Source organism: Danio rerio, chromosome 6, assembly GCF_049306965.1.
Source record: "Danio rerio strain Tuebingen ecotype United States chromosome 6, GRCz12tu, whole genome shotgun sequence".
Classification (NCBI taxonomy): domain Eukaryota; kingdom Metazoa; phylum Chordata; class Actinopteri; order Cypriniformes; family Danionidae; genus Danio; species Danio rerio.
The window spans coordinates 2,862,182-2,875,000 of record NC_133181.1 but is presented as its reverse complement, the minus strand read 5'-3'; the positions used below and the strand labels follow the sequence as shown (position 1 = coordinate 2,875,000).

The 12,819-nt window shown below is 36.9% G+C and overlaps 1 protein-coding gene across 7 annotated transcripts in view; it reads right to left on the bottom strand.

The window, feature by feature from the left end:
- Positions 1-5,099: 5,099 nt before the first annotated feature.
- Positions 5,100-12,819, bottom strand: part of rgsl1 (regulator of G protein signaling like 1) — a 43,545-nt gene continuing 35,825 nt past the window's right edge. For all 7 annotated transcript variants that reach the window (XM_068221871.2, XM_073953520.1, XM_073953531.1 and 4 more), the window contains one exon: positions 5,100-6,486. In XM_068221871.2, the coding sequence (XP_068077972.2) occupies positions 6,467-6,486 (20 nt within the window). In that variant the 3' untranslated portion in view covers positions 5,100-6,466. The remainder of the gene's footprint in view (positions 6,487-12,819) is intronic.

The following is a 12,819-nucleotide window of genomic DNA, read 5'->3' as shown; positions in this document are numbered from 1 at the left end:
TAAGTATCTATGTATATATATATGTATATAGACTATTGAAAAAATATATAGCTTAAAGGGGCTAATAATATTGACCTTAAAATGGTTTTAAAAAATTAAAAACTGCTTTTATTCTAGCCAAAATAAAACAAATAAGACTAAAAATAATAAACTTTAAAAAAATAATCATGACTTCAACTGTATGTGTGTGTGTGTGTGTGTGTGTGTGTGTGTGTGTGTGTGTGTGTGTGTGTGTGTGTGTGTGTGTGTGTGTGTGTGTGTGTGTGTGTGTGTGTGTGTGTGTGTATATATATATATACATTTGGGCTTGAGTTTGAGTTTAAACTCAACTTATACTAGAAACTGAAGTGTTTTCCTTTGCAATTTCGGAAAGTGTTTTGCATACTGTTTACACCCAGTTTACACAAATCTGTGAAAATTAAGGCCACACTGTATTTTAATGTACAATTCATGCTATTAATAAGCCATAAACTAAGACTTTTAGCTCAATAAACTACTAATTAGCTGCCTATTATTAATAGTCTCTGTACTAGGTAGGATTAGGAATGTAAAATAAGATACTTTATAAGTATCTATGTATGTATATATATGTATATAGACTATTGAAAAAATATATAGCTTAAAGCTTAATAATATTGACCTTAAAATGGTTTTAAAAAATTAAAAACTGCTTTTTTACCTATGCTTTTATTCTAGCCAAAATAAAACAAATAAGGCTGAAAAATAATAAACTTTAAAAAATAATTATGACTTCAACTATATATATATATATATATATATATATATATATATATATATATATATATATATGTATGTATGTATATATACAGTTGAAGTCATAATAATTTTTTTTAAAGTTTATTATTTTTCAGCCTTATTTGTTTTATTTTGGCAAGAATAAAAGCAGTTTTTAATTTTTTAAAACCATTTTAAGGTCAAATATATATATATATATATATATATATATATATATATATATATATATATATATATATATATATATATATATATATATATATATATAAACCTATTTACAATTACTCTCCTCTACAAAAGGAAGCCATAAAAACCAATAACTGATATTTATCAGGGAAAAAGACAGAAAGCTCTTATACATTTATGAAGTCCGCTATTTACAATATTCAATATTTTTATGGTAAATAAAGCAAGCATAAATATAACCTTCTATAGCTAAACATCTAGCTATTATGCAATCTATGTATAGCAAATACATAAAAAGGCCTATTCACAATTATTCTCCTTCTCTGATCAGATTTATACAGAACTGTTGAATTTCTGCAGTATTTTAAATCAAGTACATTATAAACAACTGTCCTAAAAGTGAAATGTAAGCCTTACTTTACTTTTTCAGTAATATAATTACAGAAATGATTTACTCATTTACACAGAACATTTTAAATGAGTGGATGTCATCGGATGTTGTGGTGCTTCAATCTCCAAAAAGAACGTTTTGAGTTTCTTGCTTCAATAACAGGAGCTCAAAGTCCATTAGATTTTCATCCTCTAATCTGTTATAGTGAAACATCTGTTTGCAAGCTTTGTGCTTATATTTCAAAAGCCATAAAAACAGCCAATAACTGATATTATTCAGAGGAAAAGACTGAAAGCTCTTCCACATTTATGGAGTCCGCTATTTACAATATTCCATAGTATTTTCACGGTAAAAAAAAAAGGAAATGCAGCATCTGTCACGATTCTATCTCGCCTTCTCTGCACTGTATAACGCCTTGTTAAAGTCAGTCGTGTGTGAAATGGTGTTTTGAAATAAATGAAACCGACCAGGAAGCGCGAGAGGAGCTGAATATTGCGTTGTCAAGCTGACAGGCAAGGCAGTGAAAATGTAACAAGAGCCATCATCTTACGGAAAAAACGGGTTAAATAAAAAACCCCGCCGCATCTCCCGCGCTCGTGTATTGACACGCCGGTGGCGGAGGGCATTTTTCATTGTCTCATCAAGACAAAGCATTATAGGAGATCAATCTGGCTGAGCATCAGATGCGGAGCAAAATGCTGGTTGCACGTTTTTTTCCCCCCCATTCAGTTCCTCCGTTCGGGCCTCACCCCTCATCCAAACACGGAGTTTCTGTCAGCCTTGAAAAGACACTTTGTGGAGACTTTCTCTAATGTGAACCGCTATCGAACTTCACTGAGGGAAATTCAGATGTCTTTTTTCGTCGTCTGACCTCGAGACCCGAGTATTGTTAATCAGTTAAATTCGTCGATGGCGCGGCTGAAGCTGTGATCAGCATTTTAGCGGAGCTCTCTTTCTGCTCTTGACACGCCGTTAAATATCACACGCCGCCGCTAAATGTGACAGTATTGTGAATCAATGCCACCAGAGACAGAATAATTGGAGCTCTTCTGTTCAAAAGCCCCTTGAACACTTGGAATAATTCTCCTTTTTTCCTCTCCCTCTTTCTCTCTCCGCCACCATTTTGTCGATTCCCGCTAAGGTTAACTTTTCACACAGAGAAACACAACACTAAAAACACAACCCCGCCGCATTATTCTGGCCTGTGGAAGCTGCTCGGCTAAAACGGTAATTACTACAGAAAAATCATATATCACGGCTTTAACCTGGAGAGCTTGTATATCTTTAGGGGTCGTTAATTTTAAAAGAGCGCCATTAACCTGGGGTGAGATGGTAATGACAGACGGAGAGGGCAGCCTTTATAAAACAAACTCATGCAGATGTGGCCACAGGGACCGAGTGTGTGTTTGAGAGAAAAAAAGAGGCCTCAAATCGGCAAACGGGGATCTAATATGAGGCTTTTTCAGAGTAATAGGATCTCGAATAACTTATATACTATCATGCAGGGTACGAATTATACATTGATGATCAGGGGGTCAACTTTCCCTGCTGAAAAATCCAGCTTTAATCAGCCTAGGTTGGTTGGTTGGTTTTAGCTGGTCGACCAGGCTGATTTTAGAGGGGTTTTGGTCACTTCCAGGCTGGTTTCCAGCCATTTCCAGCCTGTTCCTAGCTGGTCAGCCTGGAAAATGACCAACTAAATCCAGCTAAAACCAGCTTGGCCAGCCTAATTTAAGCTGGACATAGCTGGTTTTGGCTGGGCTCTCAGCCTGGCTAGGCTGGTCAAGCTTGTCTTAGCTGGTCATATATATATATATATAATAAAAATAAATAAATAAATATATATATATATATATATATATATATATATATATATATATATATATATATATATATATATATATATATATATATATATATATATATTTCATCTAAGGCTGTGAACATTATCTCAATTTAAAAAGGGACCAAATACTATCTAAACTAAATAAATTTTACTCAGAGGATTTTGCTGTGTAATAAATGTTGTGTTTTGTAAACTTATTTAAGCATAAATTAACACGTTAAATGTATTTAAGTGTAGTGTTTTAGGGATAATTGTATTCTGACCTCTGATTAGCTATTTAGAGGTTACTGTTGGCCAAGCTATACAAACTATGCATCTAATTTGACTTTACCTTTAGGCTATATGTAGAAGCAATCCCCTTTTTTTATGAGAAAACTGAGAAAATCTGTGCTCAATCTGCCAGTTTTAGAATACCAGTGAATGAATGATTTTCTGGAATAGACTGATTGGTCACACTTTACAATAAGGTTCATTAGTTAATGTTAATTAATGCATTTACTAACATGATCAAACATGAACAATACATTTACTGCAGTATTTATTCATGTTAGTTAACGTTAGTTAATGAAAATAAAGTAGTTCATTGTTAGTGCATGTTAACTTATTGTGCATTAACTAATGTCAACAAGCATGGACTTGGATGTTAATAATGCATTAGTAAATGTTCAATTATGATTAATAAATGCTCTACATGTGTTGTTCATGATTAGTTCATGTTAGTAAATGCATTAACTAATGAACCTTATTTTAAAGTGCTACCGACTGATTATGCATCCACAATGGTATGAACCGTTATAGGGGTGGTCAAATTTATATTGATGCTTTCTATTTTTAAATAATATTTAAGATACAGATCAGAAAAAGCTATTTCTCACTATAGACCATTTTAATTGGATGTAAACAAAACCAATGGTCCCAACGTATTTCGTATTTTACATTTTTAATTTCTCTAGTTTCCGAAAATCCAAAAAGAGCCACATATTGATAAATATTATAATGACAGCATTAGGTTATGATTGAATTGCCTCTGGTTACAGTTATGAAATAGTTTGACAAGAAGCCAGTGGGCCGGTGACATCACCACATTGAAATAGTCTATTAAAGGGCTTACCCTCTGATTGTAGGTGACTTTTGAAACATCTTTTAAAGTGCTAGCTTACCTTAAAGTAAAATTTACTCACCATTTATTTCAGACATATTTTGAAGATGATGAAGATATTTTGAAGAATGTGAAACTGGTAGGCGGTCCAGGGTGCTGTGGGAAAATGAATAAATGAATGGAAACTGATAGCCACTGTTTTTAACCTACTCTTATGCACATTTTCCAATATTGCATTTAAAATGCTTAATGGAAATGCCAAGATGCACATACATTTTGAAAATGTGCATAAAACACATGCATTAATATGTAGGATAAAAGTTATTTCTACTAAAAAATATGCAGAAACTACAATGAATAAACTCATTGGATGGAAAATGAAATGACATCATTCTGAGTGGGAAAGCATCTTGGTTCAGTGCTTAACATTTAAATTGAAAAGTAGATATTAATAATTAATAAATTATGTTTTTAATTTGCTACTATTTCTATATATAATAGGGGGTGGAATTTTTCTTTTCTTTTTTTTCTTTTTATTTATTTATTTTATTTATTTATACAGGGACAATGTACAACATGACATGTTGTGCTATGAAGCTAATTCACATCTCATGTTTGAGTTTTGATTGAAGGGTCTGGCTTTGTTAAAACAAGAAAATCTGAAACTGTTATTACAAATAAAAATAAACGTTTTCTATGGGAATGCGTATTTTAAAAAGTAATTAATTCTTGTGTTTCATTTTCAGCATCACAACTCCAGTCTTCAGTCTCACACGATCATTTAGAAACCACTCTAATTTTCACAAATAATAAACATTAATGATTTAAAAAGCATTTATTTTTATGCTTACCTACTAAAAAAAAAAAAAAACACTGTTGTCCAACGACTTCACTAATTAAATTAACTTATATTTACCTAATTAACCTAGTTAAGCCTTAAAACTGGGGCGACGCAGTGGCGCAGTAGATGGGCATTTCTCAACCCAGGCTCATTCTGAAAACGTAGTCCAGGTCAATCGGTGAAACTGGTTGGGTTCAGGGAAGGAGGAGGGTGGGTCAGCCGATTGGCCGGTCGCGCAGTCAATCATTCGGTCAGTCAGACAGCGGCCTCTGGTGGGTTGACGCAAGAACAGCACGGGCGCCTACGGCACTCGCCAGAGACGTTCGAGATACGAAAAAGCGCACACAGCGGCCTCTCGCGGATTCGCGAAAACTAAAACTGCACAAATACGTACCTCCCGTTCCGTATTTCGCAGTCTCCAGAAACGTCCGTTGGACTACGTTTTCAGAATGAGCCTGGGTTGGCATTTCTGTGTGGAGTTTGCATGTTCTGCCTGCATTCACGTGGGTTACCTCCAAGTGCTCCGGTTTCCCCTAAAGTCCAAAGACATGCGGTACAGGTGAATTGGGTAGGCTAAATTGTCCGTAGTGTATGAGTGCGTGTGAATGTGCGTGTGGATGTTTCCCAGAGATGGGTTGCAGCTGAAAGGGCATCTGCTGTGTAAACACTGAAGGATAAGTTGGCGGTTCATTCCACTGTGGCGACCCTGGATTAATAAAGAGACTAAGCCGACAAGAAAATGAATGAATGAAGCCTTAAAATTGCATCTTGAAAAATATCGGGTAAAATATTACGTACTGTCATAATGCCAAAGATAAAAGAAATTATCATATAAAATTAGTTATGTTAATGGTAAACAGTTGGAAATACTTAATAAAAATTCATGCAAATTTCACACTGAGAATAATTTAGTTTCAGCTGTACGTATCCATCAAGTCCATCCTGTAAATTATTACTGACCCTGGAGCATTACAGTAATTCAGCACACACGATGTGAAGTCTTAAACACCAAATCAATACGCTCTGTTATTCTGAACGAGCATCAGGACAGAAAACGAGATCTGCTGAAAGGTTTGCCCGCAAACACGGCTCTCAGATCGAGTCCGACTAACCGCTTTTGTTTCTCCGAGAATATAAATATTTCCCGTTTCAGCGAGCATGTGGTCTGATTTTCCCCCAGAGTCTCGGGCCCTTCTGCCCAGCGGTGTAAACCATACGGGCCCTCAGGGAGTTTGCTGCGGGGCCACACGGAGGCCCTGTTGATTTCTGTTTGGCCTTTCTCTTCCTCGGGCCAGAGCGCCGTGTCACATTAGAAAGGTTTATTTTCCTACATCAGAGCAAAGCACATCATTCTTCACCCGCAGAACCTGAGAGAAAAACACACAGAGAGAGACTGTGACCGAATGACTCCACAAGCAAAACACTCGCTGCCATCAGTCACCGCCGGCTCGGCCTCCATGCAAATCACTGGTAATCCGAGAATTTCATGAGCAAAATCGTTTTTTTAATTTTATATTATACATCTTTTTACTGGAGGGCGACACAGTGGCTCAGTGGTTAACACTGTCACCTCATAGCAAGAAGGTTGCTGGTTTAAGTCCAGGCTGGGCCAGTTGGCATTTCTGTGTAGAGTTTGCATGCGCTGTAGGTGAACTGGATGAACTAAATTTTCTGTAGTGTATGAGTGTGTGTGTGTGTGTGTGTGTGTGTGTGTGTGTGTGTGTGTGTGTGTGTGTGAATGAATGTGTATGGGTGTTTCTCAGTGCTGGGTTGAGGCTGGAAGGGCATCCGGTGCGTAAAACATACTGGAATAGTTGGTGGTTCATTCCGCTGTGGCGACCCCTGATAAATAAAGGACTAAGCCGAAGGAAAATGAATGAGTACTGCAGAGAAGATCATCAGAACCCCACTGCCTTCCCTGCAGACTATCTACCATCACAGAGTCCACGAGAGAGCTGCCTCCATCCTAAAAGACCCCACACACCCATAACACAGAACATTCACACTCCTACCCTCAGGGCGTGGGTATAGGAGTGTTAGATGCAGGACTGCCAGACTCACTTTTTTTTGTCCATCAACTATCAGATTTTTATTCAATTAATTTCATTTATATGATATTCTATGTCCCAGTTTGCACTATTAATGTCTACAGTTGCACTCAATCTGCTCCGGCCATTACACTGTTGTTTGCACACAAGCCAATTGCACTAGGCACTTTTGCATAATAAGCACAATTTTAAACAATTAACTACTATACAACATTTACATGTGTTTACTCCACAATCAGTATTATATATATATATATATATATATATATATATATATATATATATATATATATATATATATATATATATATATATATTGTTTACATTCATATATATATATATATATATATATATATATATATATATATATATATATATATACACACACACAACAGTTCTGTCTGGTTCTTGAATCTGATTGGCTGATAGCCATGCAATATTTTGCCAGTAACATCACACAAAGGCCTCTTCACCGTTCACCTATGTGTAGTATTACTCCGCTCATATACAGTCAGCAACAAGCAGAGACGCTACAGTTTGACAAATATTACTGCTGTTAGACAACAAAATGTACTTTTGAGGCTTTTTTTAATCGAGAATGTAGTTGTTTAGATTGCAACTATGCAGTTTACTTGTAAGAATAGTGTCTATTTTAAAATATTTACCATTTCTGAGAGAGCTCGTCGGCGGCTATAGTGTGACCAAAGACGGTTGACATTTTCTATCCACAAGATAGCAACAGGGGCGACGCAGTGAGTAGCACGTTCGCCTCACAGCAAGAAGGTCGCTGGGTCACTGGTTCGATCCTCGGCTCAGTTGGCGTTTCTGTGTGGAGTTTGCATGTTCTCCCTGCGTTCGCGTGGGTTTCCTCCGGGTGCTCCGGTTTCCCCCACAGTCCAAAGACATGCGGTACAGGTGAACTGGGTAGGCTAAATTGTCCGTAGTGTATGTGTGTGTGAATGTGTGTGTGTGGGTGTTTCCCAGAGATGGGTTGCGGCTGGAAGGGCATCCGCTGCTTAAAAACTTGCCGGATAAGTTGCCGGTTCATTCCGCTGTGGTGACCCTGGATTAATAAAGGGACTAAGCCGACAAGAAAATGAATGAATGAATGAAGATGGCGACAGAACCACATAATAAGCCCTTATGCTTAGAAGAATATAACAGTCTGATTTCTTACTACAGCTGGTCAAATCATTATTAAACTGGTAAGCAACACCTGCCAACATTCCAGTTTTTCATGGGAGTATCCTGTATTTTAGACCAATCTGCCACAACCATCTTGTTTTTATTTCTTCCAGAAAACTCCTGTAATTTCACCCACCCCCCTCTTTGGTACAGTCTGTAAACGCCCCCGGGTTGCCAATTTTGGTACAGTACCCGATCAGTCCTGGTACAGTCCTCAACAGTGTTATTCACTATTCAGAGACCTCACTAGCAGATTAATGCCGCTTTCTTGTTGATTTATTTTTTACATAATTCAAATTGATTATTAAACAGTATACACTACGATATATTGACAAAGCAAGAAAGAATGAGAATAAATGAAGGTGTGTGTTTGTGTGTTTTAAAGTGTGTATGGACTTGCATAGTGGGAGATGGGTATAGAAATCTAGGTCATACTTTACAATAAAGTTCATTAGTTAATGTTAATTAATGCATTTACTAACATGAACAAACAGTGAACAATACATTTACTGCAGTATTTGTTCATGTTAGTTAACGTTAGTTAATGAAAATACAGTAGTTCATTGTTAGTGCATGTTAACTTATTGTGCATTAACTAATGTTAACAAGCATGGACTTGGATGTTAATAATGCATTAGTAAATGTTCAATTATGATTAATAAATGCTCTACATGTGTTGTTCATGATTAGTTCAGGTTAGTAAATGCATTAACTAATGAACCTTATTGTAAAGTGTTACCGAAATATGTTGACTTTATTTTTGCTGCCGATTTTTCCACACACTAAAAGTCACAATTCAGATAGCTATTGTTTAACACAAGGTTCAAAATGAGTAAACTCTCTTTACAACAGCTCAACTTAATTGAGAAAATTATACTAAATAAATAAAACTAATGAGATAAAATATTGCTCATGAGACCGAAGTATCATCAGCACCTGACCAAGGGAAACTCCAGGCCCGGCTCGTGGCTGCGCAGCCTCCTCGCAATACTCTCACCCTTCCAAAAGAGCTTGAGACTGGTTTTGAAGCACTTCACCTCAAACGATATTCATCATTTTTGTTTATTTAGTAGGTAACTGACCAAGAAAAAATAGATTAAAATTAAGATACAATGATGTGCTTTCATTTTTCTTGGTCTCACTCGAGGCAATGCCCTTAAAAAATGTAGTCTTTAACAGCAAGCATCAATGTTTTTTTAGATTAAAATAAGAACACACACACACACACATGCATGCTCTCACAAACATAAACACAATAAATGATGCACAAACTAAAACAAAGAATGCACTAATTACTAGATAATTAAATGAAATTTAAGAAGAGTAACTCTGGATTACATGGCAACATGTAGAATGACCACCAACGTATCTCAGTTTATGTGTGTGCATGTGAAGTCTGCATTTAAATGACACACGAGAGGTCAAACGGATATATAGATCTACATTATAATGAAGGTTGATGCAGCACTGATGACCAGTGTCTGAAATGTTCACAGCAACACTGACCCCTGCTGACAGCACATCAGCAAACACTGACAACATTCACTGAACAGGAGTGAAAATTACATTAAAACATTTACAAACAAATAATCGGTGTTAGGAAATGTTAATTTTAGTAAGTAATTTATTAGTAAGTAGGGCGACACGGTGGCTCAGTGGGTAGCCCTGTCGCCTCACAGCAAGAAGGTCACTGATTCGAGTCCCGGCTGGGTCAGTTGGCATTTCTGTGTGGAGGTTGCATGTTCTGGGTTGGTGTGGGTTTCCTCCGGGTGCTCCTACATGCGCTATAGGTGAATTGATGAACTAAACTGGCCATAGTGTATCAGTGTGTGTGTGTATGGATGTTTCCCAGAGCTGGGCTGCAGCTGGAAGGGCATCCGCTGTGTAAAACATATGCTGGATAAGTTGGTGGTTCATCCCACTGTGACGACCTCTGATGAATAAAGAGCCAAAGAAATATGAATTAATGAATATTAGTTAGTAATATACTACAATATTAAGCCTATTTTAATCTGAAATTAATAAAATAAATGAGTAAGCATAAACCAGCCTAGGATGGTTGGCTGGTTTTAGCTGGTCGACCAGCCTGGTTTTAGAGGGGTTTTAGCCACTTCCAGGCCTGGTTTCAGCTATTTCCAGCCTGGTTTTAGCTGGACAGGCTGGGAGATGACCAGCTAAAACCAGCTTGACCAGCCTAGCCAGGCTGGGAGCCCAGCCAATACCAGCTTTGTCCAACTTAAACCGGGACGGTCAAGCTGGTTTTAGATGGTTTTAGCAGGTCACTTTCCAGCCTGACCAGCTAAGATCAGGCTGGAAATGACTGGAAACCAGGCCTGGAAGTGGTCAAAACCCCTCTAAAAGCAGGCTGGTCGACCAGCTAAAACCAGCCAACCATCCTAGGCTGGTTTAAACAGGATTTTTCAGCAGGGGTAGCACATGTGTTTGGACAGTGGAGGAAGCTGGAGCACCTGGAACACGCTAACATGGGAAGTACATGCAAACTCTGAAACGTCAACTTGCCCAGCCGGGATTTGAACCAGCGACCTTCTTGCTGTGAGGCCACAGTGCTCACCACTGAACCAGCGTGCCGCCCTATTTGTCAATTTATAAGCACACAAAGTGCTTTAATCAAGTCTAATCATTAGTATCATATATTCACTATACATATTTGTGCAAAATGTCGAGCTAAATGAGAATCAGAAATGTTGCCATAGTAACTATATTGAATATAAGAAGCTTTTAAAACTCTATTTCAGTAAAGTTTGTTCAAATCCGAGAGCTGAAGATTCTGCGGCACTTTGTCAAAGGCTCATCCTGCATGACAGCAGACATGGTGTGTTTGACCTAGAAACTGTGAATTGGTAATTAACCCGCAAATGAAAACGGGTTAGAATGCATTAATTAGACTCTCCTCTGCCCGTCGCACGCCGAAGAAGCGCTCTGAAAGCTTTCCGTGTAATTGATATTGAGAGAGATCATAAAGTCAGTCTAAATCAAATGAAAACGGCTAATTGGCAGAGTTATTGCATTCAGAGTCCATCATTACCAACTACATTCAATAAAAACTCTTTACACTTTCCCTTTCTCACGGTAATTGGATTCTTGATGAAGAATGAAGTTTGTGGAAATAGTCTTTTTTTCAATCAGAGGCTTTTAATTGAAAGTAAATCTTTTTTTCCCCAATCGAAAAGGCTGCGTTATGTACATCAGTGCGAGGAGAAATGGAACAGACGCGACATAAAGGGCTGACACGTGTCAAACAGAGAATTACTGCTGTTATACAACCAGCGAGTGTTCATCTGCTTGTTCAGGGTTTGATATAGGAAAGATGTAAGCTGTGGAACTTTTAAACAGCATTAAGATGAAGCTACTTATAAAAATGTGTTAAAATTACAGTAAAAACTGCAGCTGTGGTTGCCAGATCTTTACTGTTAAAAATGTGTTAAAATTACAGTAAAAACTGCAGCTGTGGTTGCCAGATCTTTACTCTTAAAAATGTGTTAAAATTACAGTTAAAAACTGCAGCTGTGGTTGCCAGATCTTTACTGTTAAAAATGTGTTAAAATTACAGTAAAAACTGCAGCTGTGGTTGCCAGATCTTTACTGTTAAAATGTGTTAGAATTACAGTAAAAACTGCAGCTGTGGTTGCCAGATCTTTACTGTTAAAAATTGGTTAAAATTGCAGTAAAAACTGCAGCTGTGGTTGCCAGATCTTTACTGTTAAAAAAATGTGTTAAAATTACAGTAAAAACTGCAGCTGTGGTTGCCAGATCATTACTGTTAAAAAAATGTGTTAAAATTACAGTAAAAAAACAGCAGCTGTGGTTGCCAGATCTTTACTGTAAAAAATGTGTTAAAATTACAGTAAAAACTGCAGCTGTGGTTGCCAGATCTTTACTGTTAAAATGTGTTAGAATTACAGTAAAAACTGCAGCTGTGGTTGCCAGATCTTTACTGTTAAAAATTGGTTAAAATTGCAGTAAAAACTGCAGCTGTGGTTGCCAGATCTTTACTGTTAAAAAAATGTGTTAAAATTACAGTAAAAACTGCAGCTGTGGTTGCCAGATCATTACTGTTAAAAAAATGTGTTAAAATTACAGTAAAAAAACAGCAGCTGTGGTTGCCAGATCTTTACTGTAAAAAATGTGTTAAAATTACAGTAAAAACTGCAGCTGTGGTTGCCAGATCTTTACTGTTAAAAATGTGTTAAAATTACAGTAAAAACTGCAGCTGTGGTTGCCAGATCTTTACTGTTAAAAATGTGTTAAAATTACAGTAAAAACTGCAGCTGTGGTTGCCAGATCTTTACTGTTAAAAATGTGTTAAAATTACAGTTAAAAACTGCAGCTGTGGTTGCCAGATCTTTACTGTTAAAAATGTGTTAAAATTACAGTAAAAACTGCAGCTGTGGTTGCCAGATCTTTACTGTTAAAATGTGTTAGAATTACAGTAAAAACTGCAGCTGT